This window comes from Phaethon aethereus, assembly GCF_964289735.1.
Source record: "Phaethon aethereus genome assembly, chromosome: 33".
NCBI classification, from domain to species: domain Eukaryota; kingdom Metazoa; phylum Chordata; class Aves; order Phaethontiformes; family Phaethontidae; genus Phaethon; species Phaethon aethereus.
In genome coordinates this window covers 223,903-248,439 of record NC_138609.1, presented here as the reverse complement: position 1 = coordinate 248,439, position 24,537 = coordinate 223,903, and the positions used below count along the sequence as shown (strand labels likewise).

Here is a 24,537-nt window from a genome sequence, read left to right as displayed (position 1 = left end):
CTGCCTTGGGGGGCAACGGGGGGTCAGTGAGGGGTGGGGGGTGTTGGGGCCCCCCTGACCCCCCCCAAGGTGTTCCAGCGCCGTCAGGACGGGAGCACCGACTTCTGGCGGGAGTGGGGGGCCTACGCCCGCGGCTTCGGCAACGTCACCGGGGAGTTCTGGCTGGGTGAGGACGGGCGTCCGCCGGGGGGCACCGGGAGGTGGGGGCACCCGGGGGGCAGGGGGGACCCAGGGAGGGACCCCCAGGCGTGGGGGCGGTGGCTGGACGCAGGTGTGGGGGCGCAGGGAACGAGGCGCTGCACGCGCTGACGGCGGGGACCCCCACGGAGCTGCGGGTGGATCTCCGCACCCCACGGGACGCCGCCTTCGCCCGCTACCGCGACTTCGCCGTCGCCGGCCCCGAGGAGCATTATCGCCTCCGCCTCGGTGCCTACAGCGGCACTGCCGGTACGGGGGACGACGGCGAGGGGGTCCTGAGGGGTCTTGGGGGGGGTCTTGGGTGGTCTTAGGTGGTCCTGGGGGGATCTTGAGGGGGCTTGGGGGAGTCCTAAAGGTCTTTGGCGGTCCCTGGGGGGGAGTCTGGAGGGGTCTTGGGAGGTTTTTGGGGGTCTTCAGTGGTCCTGAGGGGGTTTTGCGGGTCTTAGGTGGTCTTGAGGGGTCCTAGAGGGGGCTTGGGGGGTCTTGGGGGGTTCTGGTGGAGCCTTGGGAGGTCTTGGGGGGTTAGGTGGTCCTGAAGGGTCTTAGGTGATCCTGGGGGGGGGTCTTTGAGGAGGTCCTGAGCGGTCCTGGAGGGGTCTTGGGTTTCTCTTGGCCCATGGGGAGGACCCTGGGAGGGACCTTGGGGGTCTCTGGAGGGGTATTGGGGGTCTCTTTAGCCATGAAAGAGGTCCTTGCAGGGTCCTGAAAGGTCCTGGGGGGCTCCAGAGGGATCTTGAAAAGTCTTGGGTGGTCCTGGTGGGGTCTTGGGGGGTCCTGAGGGGGCCTTGGGGTTCCCTTGGCCCATGAAGAAGCCCTAGGGGGGAATATTTGGGGTCTCTTGGCCCATGGGGGGGGGCTGGAGGGGTCCTGAGGGGGTCTTGGGGTCTTTGGGGGGGACTTGGGGGTCTCCAGACCTTGGAGGGGTCACAGGGGGGTCTTGGGTGTTCTGGGGGGGTCCCTGGGAGAGGTCTCTGGGAAGGCTCCTGGGGGGTCTCTGGGTGTCTTGGCGTGTTTTGGGGGTCCCTTGGCCCTGGGATCCCTTGGGGGGTCTGGGGGTCTTTGGATCATGGGGGGTTCCCTGGGGGGGGGTCTTGGGGGGATCTCTTGGCCCTGGGGGTTCCTGGGGGGTTCCTGGGGGTGTCTGGGGGTCTCCAGGTCATGTGGGGTGCCGGGGGGCCCGGGGGTCTGACAGGGGGTCCCGCAGGGGACGCGCTCTCCTACCACGCAGGCAGCCCCTTCTCCACACGGGACCGGGACCCCCGGGGCCGCCCCCGCCCCTGCGCCGTCGCCTACACGGGGGCCTGGTGGTACCACAACTGCCACTATGCCAACCTCAACGGGCGCTACGGGACCCCCCACCACCACCAGGTACGCTATAAGGGGCTGGGGACCTATAGGGGGCCCATAGGGGGTGACTAGAGGGGACCAATGGGGCCAGAGTGGGGTTAGTGGGCGATATAAGGGACCATAATGGAGATCTATAGAGGCCATGTGGGACCTATAGGGGCCATAATGTGATCTACAAGGCCCATGTGGGACCTATAGGGTCTGTGGGGGACCTATAGGAGCCATAGGGGTCAACTAGAAGGGGTCGATGGAGGCTGTAGGGGGCCATAATGGGGTCTATAGGGAGCCTATGGGGACCTATAGGGGGGCATAGGGGGCAGCTAGAGGAGGCCTGTGGGTCCAGAGTGCAGTTAGTGGGATAATGGGGTCTGTAGGCACCACAAGGGAGTCTATAGGAGCTATAATAGGGTCTATAGGGGCCATAGGGAACCTATAGGGGGCCATAGGGGGTAACTGGAGGAGACCAATGGGGCCAGAGTGTAGTTGATGGGGCTGTAGGGGTGTAATAGGGCCTATATGGGACATAGAGGGGCTATAGGAGCCATAGGGAGCCTATAGGAGCCAGGGGGACCTATAGGGAGCCAGAGGGGTCAACTAGAGGGGGCCTATGGGGCCAGAGTGCTGTTGATGAGATCTGTAGAGGCCATGGGAGACCATAAGGGAACCTAAAGGGCACATAAGGGGGTGGATGGGGGGCATGGTGGGTCTATAGGGGTCATATTGGGGTCTGTAGGGGCCATAGTAGTGCTGTAGGAGCCACAGGTGATCTAGAGTCTATAGGGACAAAGGAGGGGACTGTAGCGGCTACCGGGGCCTAAAGCAACCATAGGAAGGTCCATAGGGACTACAGGGGAGCTATATGGGCCATAAGGAGGCCTCTAGGGGCATACAGGTGGCTAAAGGGGCCATGGAGGGGGCCTGTAGGGGCATACAGGCACCTATAAGGGCTATATGGGGGGTCTATAAGGGACCATAGAGAAGCCTTAGGCACTACATGAGACATACAGGGGTCTCTATGGGCCAATAGGAGGGTTTATAGGGGCACACAGATGTTTATAGGGACCACAGGGGGGCCTGTAGGGGCATATGGGGGGTCGATAGGGGTATACGGAGGTCTACAGGGGACATGGGGGGTCCTATGGAGGTCACAGTGGGGCCCATAACAGGGCTATAGGGACTATACAATGTTCTATAGGGGCTATGGGGGAGGATGTCCTATGGGGTGACCTATTCAGGCACTATGGAGCACAAGACCCCTGTGGCACTGCCCACAGGAGCGGATACCTACGGGGACCATAGGGGTGCTAAGAGGGCCCTGGGACAGGGGTGGGCACTGCACCCCAACAGGGGGCCTATGGGGGATACGCGGGCCACGTGACCACACACCCTATAGGCTCCATAGTGCCCAAGACCCTATAGAGGCTAGCCCTAGATCCCCTCTGTTTGGGCATGGGGCAGGGATCTAGGGCATCTGTAGGAGTCTAGAGGGTTCTATAGGTATCTATAGGGTACCTATAGGGCCTGATGGACATCCCCCCCCCCTCCCCGGATCTCCCCAGGGCATCAACTGGTTTCCCTGGAAAGGTTTCGAGTTCTCCATCCCCTTCACCGAGATGAAGCTGCGGCCGCAGCGCGACTGAGGGGGCCCGGGTGCCGGGGGGACCCAGAAAGGAGGCAGAACTTGTGGGGGGTGGGGGGCAGAGGTGAAGCTTTTATGGGGTGTGGGGGGGCAATAAAAGCTGCCACCTCCCCCTGGTGAACCCAGGCATCCGGGGGGTGGGGGGGTTGCGGGAGGGAAGGGGCGACCCACCCATCTGGGTGGCCTGGGGTGAGGGGATCCATGCGTCCGGGGGGTGGGAAGCATGGCGGGGACCCAGGCGTCGGGGGGCGCAGGCAGCCAGGGGTGCAGGCAGCCGGGGGTGCAGGCAGCCGGCAGTGCAGGCAGCCGGGGGTGCAGGCAGCCGGCGGTGCAGGCAGCCGGGGGTGCAGGCAGCTGGGAGTGCAGGCAGCCGGCGGTGCAGGCAGCCGGGGGTGCAGGCAGCCGGGGGTGCAGGCAGCTGGCGGTGCAGGCAGCCGGGGGTGCAGGCAGCCGGGGGTGCAGGCAGCTGGCGGTGCAGGCAGCCGGGGGTGCAGGCAGCCGGGGGTGCAGGCAGCCGGCAGCCCCAGGCATACGGGACCGATCCCCGTGCTCGGTCAGGCAGGGGGCTGGCAGGGCACCATGCGGACGCGGAAGGGTGGGCAGCGCAGGACAGTGCCTGCCGACACCTCCAGGCAGGGCAGGACCCCCGGGGCGGGGGGTTCCAGGCGGAATTCCTGCAGTATCTGACCCAGGAAGACGAAGAGCTCGGCCCGCGCCAGCCCTTCCCCCAGGCAGGAGCGGGCCCCACAGCCGAAGGGCACCAGCGCCCGCCATGGAGCCCCCGGCGCCAGGAACCGCTCTGGGGAGGGCAAGGGGGGGTCAGGGGACCCAGGCGTTCAGGGAAGGGACCCACCCAGAGGGCTTTAGGGGACCCCGGCGTCCGGGCGTACCAGGCAGGAAGGCCTCGGGGTGGTGCCAGATGTCGGGGTCCTGGTGGGCAGCCAGGAGGTTGGGAACCAGGATGGAGCCGGCTGGCACTGCGATGCTCCCGACACTGGGAGGGGACAGGGGAGTACTGGGATGTACTGGGACCTGCTGGGCTGTCCTGGGGCCCGCAGGCACCTGCCGGGGTCTACTGGGCTCTGCTGGGGTCTATTGGGGTCTACTGGGGCCATACTGGGACCTGCTGCGGCCTACTGGGTGTCCACTGTGACTTACTGGGTCCTACTGGGCTTTGCTGGGGTCTACTGGGGCCTAATGGGATCTGTCAGAGTCTACTAGGGCCCGCTGGGGCCTACTGGAATCTGCTGGGCCCTCTGGGGCTTACTGGGGCCTGCTGAGACCTCCTTGAGCCTACTGGATTCTATTGCGGCCTGCTGGGGGCTACTGGGATCTCCTGGGGCCTACTGGGATATACTGGGGTCCACCGGGGCCTACTGGGATCTCCTTAGCCTACTGTAGTCCCTTGGGGTTTCCTGAGATCTACTGGAATGTACTGCAGTCTACTGGGTCCTCCTGGGTCTTACTTGGGCCTGCTGGAGTCCACTGGGTTCTACTGGGATTTGCTGGGGTCTACTGGGGCCTCCTGGGGCCTACTTGGGCCCACTGGGACATTCTGGGCACCACTGAGGTCTTCTGAGGAGCACTGGGGTGTACTGGAGCGTGCAGAGAGCACTACTGGGATCTACTGGGAACTGCTGGGGCCTGCTGGAGTCCACTGGGTTCTACTGGGGCCTACTGGGAACTGCTGGGGCCTACTCAGGCCTACTGGGGTCCATTGGGGTCTACTGGGACACACTGCGTGCTGCTGAGTTCTTCTGAGGCCCACTGGGGTGTACTGGAGCATGCTGAGACCTGCTGGGGTCTGTTGGGGCCCTAGTGGGCTGTACTGAGCTCTGCCGACATCTTCTGGGGCCTACTGAGCCTGCTGGGATATACTGGGGCTTACTGGGATGTACTGGGGCCTGCTGGCACCTACTGAGGTCTACTGGGAACTGCTGGGGCCTACGGGACCCTACTTGAGTCTATTGGGGTCTACTGGGCCCTACTGGGGATTCAAACCTACTGGTTCAAAACAGACTGGTGTACTGCTGCAACCTGGTGCCCAGTGGTCGCTACTGGTCTCTAGTGGTTTATGCTGCTTTGTTCTAGTCCATACTGGCCTATACTGGTCCATACTGGTCTAAAGTGCTGCAAAACACTGTTACACATTGATGCTCGATGCTGTACCCTGATGCCCAGTGGTTCCTACTGGTCTGTAGTGGTTCATGCTGGTTCATACTAGTACACACTCAGCTATACTGGTTCCTACTGGTCCATACTGGTTCCTGCTGGCCATACCTGGTGTGGCGGCGGGCGCAGTGGGGCAGGGCCAGGGGCGCAGGGGGCCGGAGGCGCAGGGTCTCGGTGATGGTGGCGTGGAGGAGGGGCAGGCGCCCCGTGTCCCCTGCCTGGGGGGTCCCGGTGGGACCCAGCTCCCGCCACAGCTCCGCCCGCAGCCGCTCCTGCAGCTGGGGACACGCGGGGCGCACATATGTCACGTGCCTGGCACCGCCCCCTGGCGCGACACGTATGTCCCGAGGCATCATGGGGAGGTTCCCACCCCGGGGGGCACCGAGTGCCAGCCAGGGGGGACATAAACGGGACCAAGGCGCCGTGTGAGGACATGGACATGGATGGGACACGCGTGTGGCACCTCAGGGCAGCGATGGCCGTAGGGAGGGGGACAAGGGAGACACGTAGGACACGGGTGGCGACGCGGGACCCGCTGGGGACACCCGTGGGGCCTCAGGGACGAGTGTGGGGATGTGGACGTGGGTGTGACACGCGTGTGGCACTTCAGGGTGGTGAAAGGGGATGGTGACGGCCACAGGGAGGGGGGCACGGGGGGCATGCAGGACACGCGTGGGGACAGGCGTGGGCACCCAGACACGGCTGTGACACGCATGTGGCACCTCGGGGCGGTGCAGCAGGAAGGCGACGGCCCAGGCCAGGGCGGCGGCCGTGGTCTCGGTGCCCCCGATGAAGAGGTCGACCAGGGCCATGTGGAGGCGGGGGGGGCTCAGGGGACCCCCCCGGACGCCGGGGTCCCGTCCCCGCAGCGCCCCCAGGACCGTGTCCCCCGGGGGGGATGGGCACTCCTGCGGGAACACGGGTCATTCCCGCCCGGCTGCCGGCGTCCCCCCCGACACGTGGGTCCCCCCTGACCTCGTGCCGCCGGATCTGGGCCTCCACGAAGGCGTCGCGGTGCTCGACGAGGTGCAGCAGCTCCCGCAGCCCCGGGTTGGGCAGGACCTGGGACGTATGGATCCCATAGGGACCCCCCAGGGCCCCATAGACACCCCCCCCATAGATGCCCTATAACTCCCCTCAAGCCCTTATAAACCCTGTAGCTGCACCACCCCCCCCCCCCCGGGACATATAGACACTATAGGCCACCCTCCGCACAGTCTTACGGACTTGCCCAGCCCCATACAGACCATATGACTCCCCAGGGCCATATAGACCCTTTACCCCCTTCCATATAGATTGTCTGAGCCCCACACAACGCCCATAGGCGCCCCTCCCAGCCCCATACAGCCCCCCAACTCCATATAGAACAGCCATCTCCATATAGACCCTATACCCCCAGCCCCTCCCACACCTTATACAACCTCCCCAAGCCCATATAAGCACCTCCCCAGCCCCATATAGACCCTATGACACCCTCCCAGCCCCACATAGACCCTGAGCATATAGCCCCTTCCCAGTGCCGCTGCTTATGTCCCTCCGAGCTCCACAGAGCTCCCAGAAACCCCCTCCCCAGCCCCACATAGGCCCTAAACCACCCCCCAGCCCCACGTCCTCACCCCCAGCCCCATATAGCCCTCCCCATATAGGCCGCAGGGCCTCCAGAGGGCCCAGCCCCACGGCGGGGCTCACCCGCAGCACGGGGAGCAGGTCGAGGGCCCGGACGCTGGCGCTGCCCCACACCTCCAGCAGCTCCACCACGCAGCGGGTGAAGGCCCGGACCTCCGCCTCGGGGGGCATCTGGGGGGCCCGGATGCCTGGGTCCCCCCCGAGCCCAAACAGCACCCCCCGAAAGGCACCGCCCCGGAAGCCAGGGCCCCCGAATGCCTGGGTCCCCCCCGAATGCCTGGCCCCCCCAGAACTCCTGAGCCCCCCCAAACTCCTGGCTCCCCCCAAACTCCTGCCCCCCCAAGCTCCTGGGCTCCCCCCAAGTGCCTGTGCCCCCCCGAACTCCTGGGCACCCCCTCAGAACTCCTGGGCCCCCCCCCAACCACCTGAGCCCCGCTCAGAACTCCTGGGCCCCCCCAAACTGCTGGCTCCCCCCAAACTCCTGCCCCCCCAAGCGCCTGGGCCCCCCCGAACTCCTGGGCCCCCCCTCAGAACTCCTGGGCCCCCCCCCAACCACCTGAGCCCCCCTCAGAACTCCTGGGCCCCCCCAAACTCCTGGCTCCCCCCAAACTCTTGCCCCCCCAAGCTCCTGGGCTCCCCCCAAGCACCTGGGCCCCCCCCCAAGCACCTGGGCTCCCCCTCAGAACTCCTGAGCCCCCCCAAACTCCTGCCTCCCCCCAAACTCTTGGCCCCCCAAGCTCCCGGGCTCCCCCCAAGCGCCTGGGCCCCCCCTCAGAACTCCTGAGCCCCCCCAAACTCCTGGCCCCCCCCAAAGGCCTGGGTTCCCCCCAAACTCCCGGGCCCCCCCTCAGAACTCCTGGGTTCCCCCCAAACTCCTGGGCCCCCCCTCAGAACTCCTGGGCCCCCCCAAACGCCTGAGCCCCCCTCAGAACTCCTGGGCCCCCCCTCAGAACTCCTGGGCCCCCCCAAACTCCCGGACCCCCACCAGGTCCCCGAAGAGGAGGCGGCCGATGGTGCTGCAGGTGTGGAACGGGAAAACCTCAAAGGGGTCCAGGGGGGCCCCCCCGTGGGAACGCAGCTCCTGGGGGGGCAGGGGGGTCAGGGGAGGGGCACCTGGGGGTATTGGGGAGCACGGGGGGGATATTCGGGGGGAAAAAGGGGATGCTAAGCGGGTATTGAGGAACCCCGGGGAGTACTGTGGGGCCCTGAGGGGGTATTAGGGGTCAAAAGGGGGTTTGGGGGGCACTAAGGGTGTATTGGGGGCTCTAAGGGGGGTTTAGGATCCCCAGGTGGATATTGGGGTGACCTAGGGGTATACAGGGGGTCCCTTAAGGGGGTTTTGTGGTGTCGTAGGGGGATATGGGGAGCTCTTAGGGGGCTTGCAGGGACCCTAAGGGGCATTGGGGTGTCCCAGAGTGATACAGAGGGGCCCTAAGGTGGTTTTGGGGGGTCCCGGGGGGGTTGGGGTCCCTTAGGGGGGTTTAGGGTGTCCTGGTGGGGTATAGGGAGACCTGTGGGGATTTGGGGGGCCCTAAGCAGGTACCGAGGCCCCTGGGGGGTATTGGGGGGCTCTGAGAGTGGGTTGGGAGGCGGGTTGAGGATGTGAGGGGATTTTGGGGTGCGGTGGGCAGGTTTTTGGGGTGCAGAGTTCTAGGGTGTGGGGGTTGGGGTGCAGGGTGATAGTTGAGGGTGCAATTGGGGGGTTTGGGATGCAATTTGGGGGGCAGGTTTGGGGGTGCGGGTTGGGAGGTACAGGTTTAGGGGCGCGGGATTTGGTGCAGGGCGCAGCTGGGGGTGCAGGGTTGGGGGTGCAGGGCACGGCCGGAGGTGCAGGGTTGGGGTGCGGGGTGGGGGTGTGGGGCGCGGCCAGAGGTGCAGGGTTGGGGTGCGGGGTGGGGGTGCGGGGTGGGGATGTGGGGCGTGGCCGGAGGTGCGGGGTTGGGGTGCGGGGTGGGGATGTGGGGCTTGGCCGGAGGTGCGGGGTTGGGGTGCGGGGTTGGGGTGCGGGATGGGGATGTGGGGCGCGGCCGGAGGTGCGGGGTTGGGGTGCGGGGTGGGGATGTGGGGCGCGGCCGGAGGTGCGGGGTTGGGGTGCGGGGTGGGGGTGCGGGGCGCGGCCGGGGGGTGCTCACCGCGCAGAGGCTCCGCGCCTGCCGCCGCAGGAGGGGCCGCAGCCGCCCCCCCGCCCGCGCCAGCGCCCCCCGCGCCGCCGCGCGCTGCCGCCGCCAGCCGGGGGTCGCCGCCCCCAGCGCCAGGTCGCGGCCCCCCCGCGACACCAGCCCCGCTGCGGGGCAGCGCAGCCGCCCTCGTCCCCGCCCCACAGAGCACCCCCAGCCCCACAGGGACCCCCCACCCCACGGGTCCTCCTTTCGCCCCGCAAGCCCCCCAGCCCCATAGGGTCCCCCTCCCCGTGGCCCCCCCAACCCATAGGGCAACTCCCCACCCCATAGCAGCCCCATGGGCGCCCCCCCGCTGCATAGCCTGCCCGGTCCCATAGCCCCCCTCCGGCCCCATAGGCCCTTCCCGCCTCCTCGGGAACCCTCCCAGCCCGTAGCCCCCTCCCAGCCCCATAACCCCCCCCCCAGTCCCCTAGACCCCCCCAGCCCCATACGAGCCCTCCACCCCACAGAGACCCACAGCCCCATAACCCTTCCCACCCCATAGCTCTCCGCCCAGCCCCATAGGGTCCCCTCACCCCATAACGCCCCGACCCCATGGACTCCCACCCTCACTCTCCGGGAGCCCCCCCAGCCCCACAGCCCCCCATACCCAGGTAACTTGGGGGGCGCCCCAGCCAGTCCCCCCAGTGCCGCGCGAGCGCCTCCCGGATGGTCTCCGCCGAGCTCAGCACCAGCACCTCTGGCGGAGAACGTGGGGGGCTGGGGGATACCCCAAAACCGGGGGGCACCCCAAATTGGGGGGAGGTGGTGCAGCCCTGGGGCGGGGGTCCCGGGGGGTAAGCTGGGGGCTGGGGGGGGGGCTGAAGGGGGAGGGTTGGGGTCCCCAAGGGGCAGGTCTGGGGGAGTCCCCATAGGGGGGGCTCAGGGCCCGGAGGGGGGTTTGGGGTCAGGTTTGGGGCCCGGGGGTGCCCCCCCGCCCCACTCACCACGCCCCCCCAGGCGCATGCGCAGGACGGGCCCGTGCCGGCGCGCCAGGCGGCTCAGGTGCAGCGCCCCCTGCGGGTGCAGCAGGTGCAGCGCCCCCCAGGCGGGGCCCCGCCCCCGCCCCGCCCCCGCCGCCAGCAGCGCCAGCAGCGCCAGCAGCGCCAGCGCCAGCAGCGCGGCCGCCATCGCCCCCCGCGCGCCGCGCAGCCCTTATATGGGCGCCTCAGCCCCGCCCCCGCAGACGGGGTCCACCCACCGCCCAGCCACTATGGGGGGGGGGGCTAAGCTCCGCCCCCCGAAGCCTGGCCGGCGCACAAGCCACGCCCCCGCAACTATAGTGATGGACCCTTAAGCCCCGCCCCCCTCGAGCCCCCGCCCCTGTAACAGGCGGGGCGCCCAAAGCCCCGCCCCTGCAGCGGGGAGCCCCTAAGCCCCCCCCGTCAGGCAGCCCCGGGGGTCAGGTCAGCCCAGGGTCAGCCCGGGGTCAGCGGGGCTTTATTGGGGGGGACAGGGGGGCCCAGGGGGCCTCGGGGGGGGGCCCGGGGACGGTCTCGGGGGCGCCCAGGGCAGGTGGGAGGCGCCAGGGGTGCTGGCCAGGGTTGTTGGGGGGCAGTGTGGGGCGGGCTGGGGGGCTCAGGCGATGCCCCCCTCCAGCCCCCGCAGGCGCCGCGCCAGCTGCAGGTCCTTGGGGAAGAGGGTGACGCGCCGCGCGTGCAGGGTGCAGAGGTAGGCGTCCTCCAGCAGCCGCACTGCAAAGGCCTCCGCCGCCTGCGCCCCCAAACACCCCACCCCATAGCCGGACCTCCAATGGGGGTACCCCACAACGGGACACCCTCCCCCCACAGCCCGAAACAGTCCCCCCCAGCGACCAGGGACCACCCGGCACCCATGGGACCCCCACAGCACACATGGGACCCCCACAGCCTTCCCTTACAGCCCCCAAACTCCTCTAGGACCCCCAGCAGCCATGGGACCCCCCTCCAGCACCCATGGGACACCCACAGCCCCCCATTACCCCCCCTTAGAACCCCAAAGCACCTTTGGGACCCCCCCCAGCACCCATGGGACCCACCGAGCACCCAATGGGACCCCCCCAGCCCCCCATTGCCCCCCCTTAGAACCCCAAAGCACCTCTGGGACCCCCCCAGCATCCATGGGACCCACCGAGCACCCAATGGGACCCCCCCAGCCCCCCATTGCCCCCCCTTAGAACCCCAAAGCACCTCTGGGACCCCCCCCAGCACCCATGGGACCCACCGAGCAACCAATGGGACCCCCACAGCCCCCCATTGCCCCCCCTTAGAACCCCAAAGCACCTCTGGGAACCCCCCCCAGCATCCATGGGACCCACCGAGCACCCAATGGAACCCCCACAGCCCCCCATTGCCCCCCCTTAGAACCCCAAAGCACCTCTGGGACCCCCCCCAGCACCCATGGGACCCACCGAGCAACCAATGGGACCCCCACAGCCCCCCATTGCCCCCCCTTAGAACCCCAAAGCACCTCTGGGAACCCCCCCCAGCATCCATGGGACCCACCGAGCACCCAATGGAACCCCCACAGCCCCCCATTGCCCCCCCTTAGAACCCCAAAGCACCTCTGGGACCCCCCCCAGCACCCATGGGACCCACCGAGCAACCAATGGGACCCCCACAGCCCCCCATTGCCCCCCCTTAGAGCCCTCAAGCACCCATGAGACCCCACCAGCACCCATGGGACCCTTCTGAGCACCCATGGGACCCCCCTAGACCTCCCAGCAAGCTGGAGACCCCTCTCCAGCCCCACCAAGCACCCAGGGGACTCCCCGGCCCCCAGCACCCACCTCCTGCAGGGCCACCAGCGCCATGCGCTGCCAGCGGTAATCCACCCCCCGGGTGAAGAGCAGACAGATCTCCCGCACCTGGCGTGGGGGCACACGCGGGTCGCACCCTGGGCACCCCCGGGCATGGGGACCCCCGGGACACACAGGGGGGCACCCTGGGCACCCCCGGGCATGGGGACATCCCCCGAGGGTGAGGGACACCACGAGGACATGGGGACACGCTGGGTGTGGGGAGATACCCCTCACCCCTGGGGGGACACCGCGGGTGGGGGACACCCCCCCCCTCCATGGGGATGCCCTGGGTGTGGGGACAGGAGACGGGGCCACCGTGGGAGGAGGGGCACCTTCCCCGTCAAGGCGAGGGGCACAAGGACACTTGGGGGGACGAGGACACTGCGTCATGGCGGCAGAAGGGACAAGGACAGGGGGAGGGGACCCACGTCATGGTGGGGGGGGCAAGGACACTGGGGGGCTGTGACTATGCTGGGGATGTGGGGCCCCCTGGGCGTGTGGGGGGTCCCCAGGCGTGTTGGAGGTGCCGGGGGCATTTGGGGGGTCCCAGGGGCACTTGGGGGTGTCCCAGGGGGATTTTGGGGGTCCTGGGGTGGATTTCAGGGGTCCCGGGGTGGATTTTGGAGGGTCCTGGGGGTATTTTGGGAAGCCCTAGGATGATGTTGGCAGATCCCAGGGGTCCCGGGGGGGCTTGAGGGTGCCGGAGGGGTTTGGGGGTGCCCGGGCGCTCACCAGGCGGGTGAAAGGCACGGGTCGCAGCAGCAGGCGGGTGCTGCTCTGGTACCTGCGGATCTCCTGCAGCGCCCGCTGCCCCAGCCGGAGCCCTGGGGGGCAGGGGGGACACGGGGGGGGACAGGGACAGCGTCAGGGGCTGCTGGCAGCGGGGGGCGCAGGGACAGGGGGGGACCGGGGCTGGGGGGATCTATAGGGTCGGGGCAGGGGGGAGGGATCCAGGGGGCCTGGGGGAATCTATAGGGGCCGGGTTCGGGGAACGGGAGGGAACCTTAAGGGGGGGACTCAGAATGCCCAGGGTCCAGGGGGGAAGGAGGAATCCATAGGATCTGAGAGGGACCTATAGGTTTTGGAGGGGGGAGGGAAGGATCTATAGGGTTCATGGAACGGTCCATAGGGCCCCGGGTGGTCTATAGGGAAGGGTCCATAGAGTCCAGGAGGTCCCTAGGGTTGGGAGGGGGGAGGGAGGGTCTACTGTGTCAGGAGAAGGGTCCATAGGGCCCAGGAGGGTCTATATGGAAGAGTCCATAGGGTCCGGGGGGTCCATAGGTTTGGGAGGGGGGAGTGGGGGATAGATAAGGTCCCGGGAAGGGTCCATAGGGTCCGTGGGGGTCTATAGGGAAGGGTCTATAGGGAAGGGTCTATAGGGAAGGGTCTATAGGGTCCCGGGAAGGGTCCATAGGGTGCGGGGGGGATCCATAGGGCCCAGGGACGTCTATAGGGCGGGTCCATAGCGTAGGGTTCCGGAGCCCCCCCACTCACTGCGGCGCCGCCGGGGCGGTGGCGGGGGCGGGGGGGGCGCGGGGACGCCGCGGCGCCGGGGGGCGGCGGGCTTGGGGCGGGGCATGGCGAGGCCACGCCCACCTCGGGAGGGGTCGAGGGCTGGAGGGACCCGGGCGTTCGGGGGTCAGGGGGGCCCCAGGGGTCCGGGCGCCCCCCCCGCCCCGCCCCAGGCCCCCCCGTCACCCCCCCCCGCTACCCCTTCCTGACGTCACTGCCCTGCTATGACGTCATGCCAGGGACCCCCCAACCTGCCGCCGCCGCCGCCGCTCGGATTCAAACCTCCCGCCGCGCCGCGCTCCTCGGGTACGTCACTTCCGCCCGCCCAATAGGTGCCCGCCCACCCCGTCGCTCTGCACCGCCGGAGGCCGCGTCTCGATGGTGCCGCGGCGGCCGCGGGGCGGGGCGAAGACCCCGGCGAGTCTCATTAGTATAAATTTGCATCGCTCCGCCCCCAGCCCCGGGCCCCACCGCGGCTCCGGGCGTCCGGGCGCTGAGCTCAGCATTTATTGGGGGGGGGGAGGGGGGGGAGGCTGTCCCAGTTGCCGCCAGTTGCCACCAGCACGGGGCAAATTGCTCCCAGTATCATCCCTGTTGCTCCCAGCATGGTCTCAGTTGCTCTCAGATACCCACAGCACGGTTTTGGTCACTCCCAGTATGATCCCAGTATGATCCCAGTCTCCCTCAGCATGGTCACAGTCACCCACAGTCGCTCTCAGTTACCCCCAGCATAATCCCAGTCACTCCAGTTGCTCCCAGTGTGATCCCAGTTCCCCCCAGCATGGTCCCAGTCACTCCAGTGTGGTCCCAGTCACTTCTGGTGTGGTCCCAGTTGCTCCCAGTAGCTCCCAGCTGCCCCAGCACGCTCCCAGTTGCCTCCCAGCATCGCCCCAGCTGCCCCCAGTGTGGTCCCAGTCACTCCCTGTTGCTCCCAGTGTGATCCCAGTTCCCCCCAGCATGGTCCCAGTCGTTTCTGGTGTGGTCCCAGTTGCTCCCAGTAGCTCCCAGTCGCTTCCAGCGTGGTGCCAGTGGCTCGCGCGGGGTCAGACGGGGCAGCCGAGCGCGCGCAGGGTGCCCAGGAAGTCCCGCAGGGGGCGGCAGGCGCAGCGGGGGAGGGGCGGCACCTCCTCCACCCACGAGTGGGGACCCAGCAGGAACCGGGGGCTGGGAGAGGAGACGGGGGGACACGGGGGGGTCATGGGGGGAGAGGGGGGACAGGGGGGACGTGGGGGATGGGGGGGAAAATGGGGGGCGGGGGGATGTTGGGGGGACGTGGAAGGACATGGGGGGATGTGGGGGGATGTTGGGGGGACGGGGGGCAGGAGGACATGGGGGGATGTGCGGGGACATGGGGGGACAGGGGGGATGTGGGGGGATGTTGGGGGGACGGGGGGGCAGGAGGACATGGGGAGATGTGCGGGGACATGGGGGGACAGGGGGGATGTGGGGGGATGTTGGGGGGACGGGGGGGCAGGAGGACATGGGGGGATGTGCGGGGACATGGGGGGACAGGGGGGATGTGGGGGGATGTTGGGGGGACGGGGGGGCAGGAGGACATGGGGGGATGTGCGGGGACATGGGGGGACAGGGGGGATGTGGGGGGATGTTGGGGGGACGGGGGGGCAGGAGGACATGGGGAGATGTGCGGGGACATGGGGGGACAGGGGGGATGTGGGGGGACATGGGGGGACATGGAGGGGATGTAGGGGATGTTGGGGGGACAGGGGGGATGTGGGGGGACATGGGGGGTCATGAGGGGATGTGGGGGACACGGGGGACATGGAGGGACACGGGGCGCAGCGGGGGACACCGGGGTCCCCTCTCACCGTCCGTGGGGGTCGGTCACTATCCCCTCCCCCCCCATCAGCAGGTACTGCCGGTGGGGGCGGAGCCTCAGGGGGCAACTGCCCCGCCCCAGCGCCTGGCCACGCCCCCCCGGGGCTGCCTCTGCCAGCCAGGGCACCAGTCAGCACCAGTAACAACCAGTATGCGCCAGTGCACACCGGTAACAACCACTTAGAACCACTATGTACCAGTAAGAACCAGTTTGCAGCAGTCACAACTGTTATGCACTAGTAAGCACCATTAAGAACCAGTAAGCACCAGTATGTACCAGCAGGTACCACCAAGAACCACTTAAGAGTATGACTCAGTAAGCACCAGTAAGAAGCAATAAGAACGAGTATGCTCCAGTATGCACCAGTAAGAACCAGTAATCCCTCCCAGCACAGCACCCTCCCGCAGCTTTCCCAGTGCAGCCCAGTTCTCCCTCCGGCTCACCCAGTATGGCTCAGGGTCCCACCAGCACCACCCTGATATCGCACAGTACCTCCCAGTACCCCCCAGCATGGCCCAGCGCCCTCCCAGCTCCACCCAGTATGGCCCAGTATATCCCAGTGCGCCCCAGTATGGCCCAGGCCTGCCCATCTGGTGCCCTTATCCCCCTCCAGTGGCCTACCAGTATATGCCAGTATACCCCAGTACAGCGCTGTGCACCCCAGTATGATCCCACAGTGCCCCCTAGCGGCCCCTCAGTGTGTCCCAGTGCCCCGAGCCTCCCTCCTAGTTCCTCCCAGTCTCCCGCCAGCCCCTCCCCGTCCCTCCCAGTCTCCCGCCAGCCCCTCCCCATCCCTCCCAGCCCCCCCGCCAGTCCCCCCAGTCTCACCTCCCAGTAGAACCTCCAGGATCTCGATCTCGAAGGCCAGGAAGGGCCCGACCTCAGTCTGGTCCAGTGCCCGAACCACCAGTGCTGGGGTCAGAGGTCAAGGGCCACAGGGGTCATGGGGGGTCAGAGGGTCATGGGCTTGGGGGCTGGGGGGTTCAAGGGGGTCAGGGATTTAGGGCTAGCAAAGGGGTCATAGGGTCATGGGGTCACAGGGGTCAGGGAGGTCACAAGGGCTGGGGGTTGTGGGGCCTGGTGGGTCACAGGGGTCATGGGGCATTGGGGTCAGAGGGCAGAGGTCGCAGGGGTCACAGGAACCTGGGGACCAATGGGGTCAGCAAGTCAAGAATGGGTCATGGTGGTTGAGGGGTCATGGGGCAAGGGGGTTGGGGTCACTGGGGTCAAAGTCATTTTGTGGTTTATGGGGGTCGGGGGGTGACAGGGATACAGGGGCAGCAACGGGGGGTGCAGGTTGGGGGTGTGGCTTAGGGGTGCGGGTTTGGGGGTCACCGTAGTCGACGCGGGGGCTGTAGCAGGCGAAGTCGAGGCGATCGTCCAGCGTCAGCGACTGTGACCCCCCCCGGAGCCGGGGGCACGCGCCTGGGTGGAGGGGTGCTGCTGGGTGACCCCCCCATGCCTGGGTGCCCCCCGGGTGTGGGGTGCCATGGGGTGGGGTGTGGGCGTCCCAGACGCCTGGGTGCTCCCTGGGTGTGGGGTGTCGTGGGGTGCGGTGAGGGTCCCAGATGCCTGGGTGGCCCTGGTGTGGGGTGCCATGGGGCAGGGTGTGGGGGTCCCAGACGCCTGGGTGCTCCCTGGGTGTGGGGTGTCGTGGGGTGCGGTGAGGGTCCCAGATGCCTGGGTGGCCCTGGTGTGGGGTGCCATGGGGCAGGGTGTGGGGGTCCCAGACGCCTGGGTGCTCCCTGGGTGTGGGGTGTCGTGGGGTGCGGTGAGGGTCCCAGATGCCTGGGTGGCCCTGGTGTGGGGTGCCATGGGGCAGGGTGTGGGGGTCCCAGACGCCTGGGTGCTCCCTGGGTGTGGGGTGTCGTGGGGTGCGGTGAGGGTCCCAGATGCCTGGGTGGCCCTGGTGTGGGGTGCCATGGGGCGGGGTGTGGGGGTCCCAGACGCCTGGGTGCTCCCTGGGTGTGGGGTGTCGTGGGGTGCGGTGAGGGTCCCAGATGCCTGGGTGGCCCTGGTGTGGGGTGCCATGGGGCAGGGTGTGGGGGTCCCAGACGCCTGGGTGCTCCCTGGGTGTGGGGTGTCGTGGGGTGCGGTGAGGGTCCCAGATGCCTGGGTGCCCCCCAGGTGTGGGGTGCCGTGGGGCGGGGTGTGGGGGTCCCAGATGCCTGGGTGCCCCCCAGGTGTGGGGTGCCGTGGGGTGGGAGGGGGCCGCACCTTGGGCGCACAGGCAGGCCTGGGAGGAGCAGAGGGTGGGGACGACGCTGCTCCTGCGGGGGGCGTTGTAGAAGACGGTGCAGCGCCGATCTGGGCGGGGCCGTGGGCGGAGTCAACACAAACATACCCCACCCCGGGACACGCCCATTACAGGCCACACCCACCACCCAACGGCACCATCCAGCCCCCAGGGTTGGTTTGCTTCCGACCCACACAGACCCCACCCACTTGCAGGCCCCACCCACAGATGGACCACGCCCACCCATCTGCCACGCCCACCCGGCTCATAGTAGTCGTAGATGGCCGCCATGGCCGGCTGGAGCTGCCCCACGGCCACCTCCTGAGTGGCCCCGAAGCTGAGACACTGGCGCTGGGTGGGGACCTGGGGGGAGATGTGGGGCATGGGGGGTGGGGGGAACGTGGGGCACATGGCGGGATGTGGCTGTCATGGGGGTCATGCGGGGACATGGGGGGTGCATGGAGGGACACGGGAGTCACGTGGGGGGCACGTGGGGGGACATGGGGCACACGGGGTCATGGGGGGACATGGGGGTCACGTGGGGAGCACATGGGGGAAGATGGGGCACACGGGGTCATGGGGGTCACGTGGGGGGCACATGGGGGACATGAGGCACACGGGGTCATGGGGGACATGGGGGTCACGTGGGGGGCACGTGGGGGAACATGGGGCACACGGGGTCATGGGGGTCACGTGGGGGTCACGTGGGGGTCACGGGGCACACGGGGTCATGGGGGTCACGTGGGGGGACATGGGGCACACGGGGTCATGGGGGTCATGTGGGGGGCACATGGGGGGCACGTGGGGGGACATGGGGCACACGGGGTCATGGGGGTCACGTGGGGGGCACATGGGGGACATGAGGCACACGGGGTCATGGGGGACATGGGGGTCACGTGGGGGGCACGTGGGGGGACATGGGGCACACGGGGTCATGGGGGTCACGTGGGGGGCACATGGGGGGCACGTGGGGCACACGGAGGAATTGGGGTCACATGGGGGGCACATGTGGCACATGGGGGTCATGGGGGACGCGGGGTGACAGCCCCCCACCTCGTCGAGGTAGATGACCAGCCGCGCCCCACTGAGCTCGTAGTGGCTGATCCAGCGATCGACCACGTCCTGCAGCTGGGGGGGACACGGTGACCCCCCCCAACACCCCCAGTACCCCCCCACCCCCCCCAGCCCCCCAACACGCTGAGGGCCCCCAACACCCCCATACCCCCCCCAAAAACCCCCCAAGAGCCCCCAAGCACCCCAACGCCCCCCAACGCCTCACCGCACCCCAACACCCCCAAACCCCAACACCCCCCAAGACCCCCTCAAGATCCCCGAGAGCCCCCAGCCACCCCCCGCCGCACCCCCCACCTTGTCGAGGTCGGGGCGATGGGGCCGGAAGCCGCTGAGCAGGGAGATCTCGGCCACCGCCATTCCCGCCAGCTCCGCCCCCGCCTCCCGCCTGCGCGCCACGCGCCCGTCAGGGGGCGGAGACACGCGCCCCGCCCCATGGGGCAGGAAGTCCCGCCCCCAGTTATGGGCAAAGCAGGAAGTCCCGCCCCCATTTAGGGACAAAGCAGGAAGTCCCGCCCCCATTTACGGGCACAGAAAGGAGTCCCGCCCCCCTTTTTACAGGCAGGACAGGAAGTCCCGCCCCAGTGCACAGGAAGTCCCGCCCCTCACCAGATGCAGACCAGGAAGGCGACCTTCCGTCCAGGGTCACGCACGTCGCGCCGCCGCCGCCGCCGCCCCTGCGCCTCCCACCGTGCCGTGGGGCGCGGGGTGGTGGTGTCCTCAGCAGGCTCCGCCCCTTGCACAGGCTCCACCCCCTCTGCAGGCTCCACCCCTTGTGCAGCCTCTGCCCCATCCACAGGCCTCGACCTTTCCGTAGGCTTTGGACTGTCTGCAGGCTCCGCCCCTTCGCCAGGCTCCGCCCCCTCCTCCTCAAGCTCCTCCTCCTCCTCATAGTCCTCATAGTCCTCCTCTGCAGGGGGCGGCCATTAACGGGGGAATGTGGCTCCGCCCCCTCACAAGCGGGCGTGGCAGAGGGGCGGGGTTTATATAGGGGGCTTGTGATGGGCGTGGCCTCACCCTCGTAGATGATTGGTCCGGTGACGGCCACCTCCAGGCCCAGCCCCCGGCAGGTGCCGTTGAGGGGGGCCATGAGGCGGAACTGGCGCAGGACCTGGCGGGGGGGCAGGGCTTGGGGGCCAGGAACCGGGGGCACAGCTGGGGGGCGGGGGTTGGGGGCAGGGGTTGGAGGGCACAGTTGGGGGGCACAGCTGGGGGGCAGGTGTCGGGGCTCGGGCATCGCTCACCGTCAGGGTCCCTTCGCCGTGTCCCTCCACCCGCACCGTGATGGGGCTGCCCAGGGGCACCTGGGGGGGCGTGGGGGGTGAGGGGCAGTACGGCCCCACAGCCCCCCACAGCCCCTGTCCCCCCCATGTCCCCCCTCAGTACCCCCTATGTACCCCGTCCCTCCCATGTCCCCCCTGTGCCCCCCCTGTGCCCCCCCACGCACCCCCTGTCCCCCCCATGGCCCCCCATCCCCTCAGGCCCCCCCCGACCCCCCACCCTCACACCCCCCACGACGCCCCCGTCCCCACCTGCAGCTCCTGCTCCAGTGGCTCCAGGCCGGGTCCCAGTGTCACCCGGGTCCCCCCGGGGCCCCCCCGGGCCCCCCCCGGCCAGGACAGCCCCAGGCTGAGGCCGGGCGCGGCCGCGTCCCCCCAGCGCAGCCACATCTGCGCCAGCGCCTCCAGCGCCACCAGCGTGTCCTGCGGCGCCCGGGCGTCGGCTGGGGGCACCCGGCCCGCAGGGACCCCGCCCGGGGCACCCCGCCGTCCCGGATGGCCCCACCCCAGGGCACCCCCCTTGCCGCCGAGGGCACCCCGGTCTCTGGAGCACCCTCACCCCGGGGACCCACAAGTTCCAATGGGCATCTGGGGGTCCCCGCCCCAATGGGACCCCACCCCGGGGGGTCCCTGCCCCAAGGATACCCCACCCCAGGGGACCCCGCCCGGGGGGTCCCTGCCCCAAGGGGGCCTCAACCCAGGGGATCCCGCCCCAAGGAGACCCCGCCCCAATGGGACCCCACCCTGGGGGTCCCCACCCCAGGGGACCCTGCCCCAGGAGTCCCCACCCCAAGGGGGGCGCACCCCAAGGGTCCCCGCCCCAGAGGTCCCCGCCCCGGGGGTCCCTGCCCCAAGGGGGGCCCTGCCCCAAGGGTCCCCGCCCCGGGGGTCCCTGCCCCAAGGGGGGCCCACCCCAAGGGGGGCCCGCCCCAGAGGTCCCCGCCCCAGAGGTCCCCGCCCCAAGGAGACCCCACCCCAGGGGACCCCGCCCTGGGGGTCCCTGCCCCAAGAGGGGCCCACCCCAAGGGTCCCTGCCCCAGAGGTCCCCACCCCAGGGGTCCCTGCCCCGGGGGTCCCCACCCTGGGGGTCCCTGCCCCAAGGGGGGCCCACCCCAAGGGTCCCCGCCCCAGAGGTCCCCGCCCCGGGGGTCCCCGCCCCAAGGAGACCCCACCCCAGAGGACCCCGCCCCAGGGGTCCCTGCCCCAAGAGGGGCCCACCCCAAGGGTCCCTGCCCCAGAGGTCCCCGCCCCGGGGGTCCCTGCCCCGGGGGTCCCCACCCCGGGGGTCCCTGCCCCAAGGGGGGCCCTGCCCCAAGGGTCCCCGCCCCAGAGGTCCCCGCCCCGGGGGTCCCCCCCCCGGGGGTCCCTGCCCCAAGAGGGGCCCACCCCAAGGGTCCCTGCCCCAGAGGTCCCCGCCCCGGGGGTCCCCGCCCCGTGTCCCCCCGCCGCCCAGGCACCTGGGTGGAGCGGAAGCCGCCGCCGTAGTTGCTCTGCTCCCGCAGCCAACGGGCCGCGCGGGCGGCGCCGGCGGCGTCGCGGTGCTGCAGCAGCGCCAGGAGCGCGTAGGCCGTGGCCTCCACCGTGGCCGCCGGGCCGCCGGCCGGCCAGAACTGCGCCCGGGCCCCTGCCGGACCCCGCGGGTCAGGGGCGCCCGTGGGCCCCGGCGGCCGGGAGCCGCCACGCCCCCCCGGGAGCCCGGGGGTCCGGGGCCACGACCCGCGCCCGAGGGACCCCAGGGTGGCCCGGGGGTCCCGCGCGGTCGGGGCTCACCCTGGGCCGGCCGGGCCAGGCGGCGCAGGCGCTCCAGGGCGGGGGAGGGGCCGGGGGGGCCGGTGTCCCCCAGCGCCAGCGCGTAGGCCGTGATGGCCGTCCCGAACGTGCCCAGGGTCCCCACGCGGCCACGCAGGAAGGCGGCGGCTCGAGACAGAGCCTCGTCCTGCGGCGGGGGGACACGGGGATGGGGGGGGTCATGGGGGACCATGGGGATGGGGGGGGTCATCGGGGGTCACGAGGGGTCACGGGGGTCAAGGGGATGGGGGGGTCATGGGGGGACACGGGGATGTGGGGGGGCATGGGGTCATGGGGGGTCGCAGGAGTCAAGGGGATGTGGGGGGTCATGGGGATGTGGGGGGCAGAGGGGTCACGGGGGTCACAGAGGTCAAGGGGATGGGGGGTCATGGGGGGTCGTGGTGATGTGGGGGGGCAGAGGGGTCACGGGGTCACAGAGGTCAAGGGGATGTGGGGGGTCATGGGGATGTGGGGGGCAGAGGGGTCACGGGGTCACAGAGGTCAAGGGGATGTGGGGGGTCATGGGGATGTGGGGGCAGAGGGGTCACGGGGTCACAGAGGTCAAGGGGTTGTGGGGGGTCATGGGGATGTGGGGGCAGAGGGGTCACGGGGTCACAGAGGTCAAGGGGATGTGGGGGGTCATGGGGATGTGGGGGGCAGAGGGGTCACGGCGGTCACAGAGGTCAAGGGGATGGGGGGGGTCACAGGGGGTCACGGGGACGTGGGGGGGCAGAGGGGTCACGGGGGTCACAGAGGTCAAGGGGATGGGGGGGTCATGGGGGGTCGTGGTGATGTGGGGGGGCAGAGGGGTCACGGGGGTCACAGGTCAAGAGGATGTGGGGGGTCATGGGGATGTGGGGGGGCAGAGGGGTCACAGGGGTCACAGAGGTCAAGAGGATGGGGGTCATGGGGGGTCACAGGGGTCAAGGGGATGTGGGGGGTCACGGGGGGTCACGGGGATGTGGGGGGGTCATGGGGAGTCATGGGGGCCACGGGGATGTGGGGTGACCCGGGGACGTGACAGGGGTGTGGGGACGAGGGCAGAACGGGGGATGGGACATGGGACACCGGTGGGATGCGAGGACCCCGGGGGGGCACACAGGGAGGGGGCGGGGGTGGGGGCGGGGGAGGCACCAGGCCGGGGTGCTCGGGGCTGCCGGGTGGCAGGAGGCCGCGCGACGCCTGCAGGGCCACCACCACGAAGGCCGTCAGGGACACGGTGGCCTCGGGGCCCGGGTCTGCCAGGCTGCCCTGGGGACACGGGGCCGGGGGAGTGAGGGGGGGTGCGGGGGGGACATGGGACACACACACACGGGGGTGACACGGGGGGGCATGGGGGGCACGGGGGTGATGGGGGACAGGGATGGGCACGGGGGGACACAGGGGTGACGCACACGGGGGTGACACCAGGGGGCACAGGGGGACGTGGGGGTGATGGGGGACACGGGGGGGCACGGGGGGACACAGGGGGACATGGGGGGCACGGGGGTGACACACACAGGGGTGACACGGGGGGGCACAGGGGGACATGGGGGGCATGGGGGTGATGGGGGACACGGGGGGGCACGGGGGTGATGCACACGGGGGTGACACGGGGGGGCACGGGGGTGATGCACACGGGGGTGACACGGGGGGGCACGGGGGGACATGGGGGACACGGGGGTGACAGGTGACACGGGGGGGCACGGGGGGACATGGGGGACACGGGGGTGACGGGTGACACGAGGGGCCACAGGGGGCCACGGGGGGGCACGGGGGGACACAGGGGTGATGCACACGGGGGTGACATGGGGGGCACAGGGGGACATGGGGGGCACGGGGGTAACGGGTGACACGGGGGGGCACGGGGGTGACGCACACGGTGGTGACATGGGGGGCACAGGGGGACATGGGGGGCACGGGGGTGATGCACACGGGGGTGACCCGGGGGGGCCCAGCGGGGGGGGGGGGGGGACGCGCAGGGGGACACGGGGCTCCCGGGGGTGGCGGCGGGGAGGGGGTGGGGGGCGCGGTGCCCCCAGCCCCACCTGCAGCTCGCGGTGCAGGACGCTCCGGCTCTCGGCGAAGGCGCCGCTGGGGCGCTGCTGGCGCAGCAGCCAGCGCAGGGCCCCCCCCGGGCCCCCCCCGGGGCCCCCCCCCGGGCCCCCCCCGCCGCCGGCAGGTAGGGCCGGGCCAGCGCCAGCACCCGCAGCACCAGCGCCGTCAGCCTGCGGGGACACCCCACGGCTCCGCGCCCGCCCCACGGCTCCGGGCCCGCCCCACGGCTCCGCGCCCGCCCCACGGCTCCGGGCCCGCCCCACGGCTCCGCGCCCGCCCCACGGCTCCGGGCCCGCCCCACGGCTCCGCGCCCGCCCCACGGCTCCGGGCCCGCCCCACGGCTCCGCGCCCGCCCCACGGCTCCGGGCCCGCCCCACGGCTCCGGGCCCGCTCCACGGCTCCGCGCCCGCCCCACGGCTCCGGGCCCGCCCCACGGCTCCGCGCCCGCCCCACGGCTCCGAGCCCGCCCCACGGCTCCGGGCCCGCCCCACGGCTCCGGGCCCGCTCCACGGCTCCGCGCCCGCCCCACGGCTCCGGGCCCGCCCCACGGCTCCGCGCCCGCCCCACGGCTCCGGGCCCGCCCCACGGCTCCGCGCCCGCCCCACGGCTCCGGGCCCGCCCCACGGCTCCGGGCCCGCTCCACGGCTCCGCGCCCGCCCCACGGCTCCGGGCCCGCCCCACGGCTCCGCGCCCGCCCCACGGCTCCGAGCCCGCCCCACGGCTCCGGGCCCGCCCCACGGCTCCGCGCCCGCCCCACGGCCCCCGCGTCCGGGCCGCCCCCCCGCCCCTCCCCCCGCGGCCCCCCCCATGTCCTCCCCCTTCCCCCAATGTCCCCCCCACGCCCCGCCCCCCAGCC

At 70.2% G+C, this 24,537-nt stretch overlaps 4 protein-coding genes across 4 annotated transcripts in view; 1 reads left to right on the top strand and 3 right to left on the bottom strand.

Moving 5' to 3' along the window:
- TNXB (tenascin XB) overlaps positions 1-3,185 on the top strand; it is a gene marked incomplete at its 3' end in the record, with an annotated part of 54,052 nt that extends 50,867 nt beyond the window's left edge. Inside the window, exons 41-44 of the mRNA XM_082012213.1 lie at positions 70-246; positions 294-447; positions 1,403-1,566; positions 3,105-3,185. Of these exons, the coding sequence (XP_081868339.1) occupies positions 70-246; positions 294-447; positions 1,403-1,566; positions 3,105-3,185 (576 nt within the window). The remainder of the gene's footprint in view (positions 1-69; positions 247-293; positions 448-1,402; positions 1,567-3,104) is intronic.
- A 450-nt stretch (positions 3,186-3,635) lies between these two features.
- CYP21A2 (cytochrome P450 family 21 subfamily A member 2) lies at positions 3,636-10,272 on the bottom strand (the record flags this gene model as incomplete). Its single annotated transcript, XM_082012212.1, has 10 exons — positions 3,636-3,983; positions 4,075-4,178; positions 5,465-5,634; positions 6,079-6,264; positions 6,332-6,418; positions 7,046-7,153; positions 7,968-8,063; positions 9,115-9,266; positions 9,752-9,841; positions 10,089-10,272. The coding sequence occupies 10 exons, from the start codon at positions 10,270-10,272 to the stop codon at positions 3,739-3,741; spliced, it is 1,422 nt and encodes a 473-aa protein (XP_081868338.1). The 3' UTR covers positions 3,636-3,738.
- Positions 10,273-10,526: 254 nt separating this feature from the next.
- On the bottom strand, positions 10,527-13,499 carry CENPA (centromere protein A; the record flags this gene model as incomplete). Its single annotated transcript, XM_082012254.1, has 4 exons — positions 10,527-10,854; positions 11,909-11,986; positions 12,653-12,744; positions 13,415-13,499. 4 exons carry the CDS (start codon positions 13,497-13,499, stop codon positions 10,720-10,722), a joined length of 390 nt encoding a protein of 129 aa, XP_081868380.1. The 3' UTR covers positions 10,527-10,719.
- Positions 13,500-14,475: 976 nt separating this feature from the next.
- LOC309414835 (complement C4-like) overlaps positions 14,476-24,537 on the bottom strand; it is a gene marked incomplete at both ends in the record, with an annotated part of 10,366 nt that continues 304 nt past the window's right edge. The window contains 16 exon segments of the mRNA XM_082012211.1: positions 14,476-14,596; positions 15,259-15,379; positions 16,098-16,181; positions 16,605-17,576; positions 17,766-17,868; positions 18,559-18,633; positions 18,874-18,964; positions 19,186-19,486; positions 19,594-19,687; positions 19,821-19,880; positions 20,109-20,279; positions 21,314-21,480; positions 21,627-21,792; positions 22,779-22,895; positions 23,672-23,791; positions 23,794-23,851. Of these exon segments, the coding sequence (XP_081868337.1) occupies positions 14,476-14,596; positions 15,259-15,379; positions 16,098-16,181; positions 16,605-17,576; positions 17,766-17,868; positions 18,559-18,633; positions 18,874-18,964; positions 19,186-19,486; positions 19,594-19,687; positions 19,821-19,880; positions 20,109-20,279; positions 21,314-21,480; positions 21,627-21,792; positions 22,779-22,895; positions 23,672-23,791; positions 23,794-23,851 (2,821 nt within the window).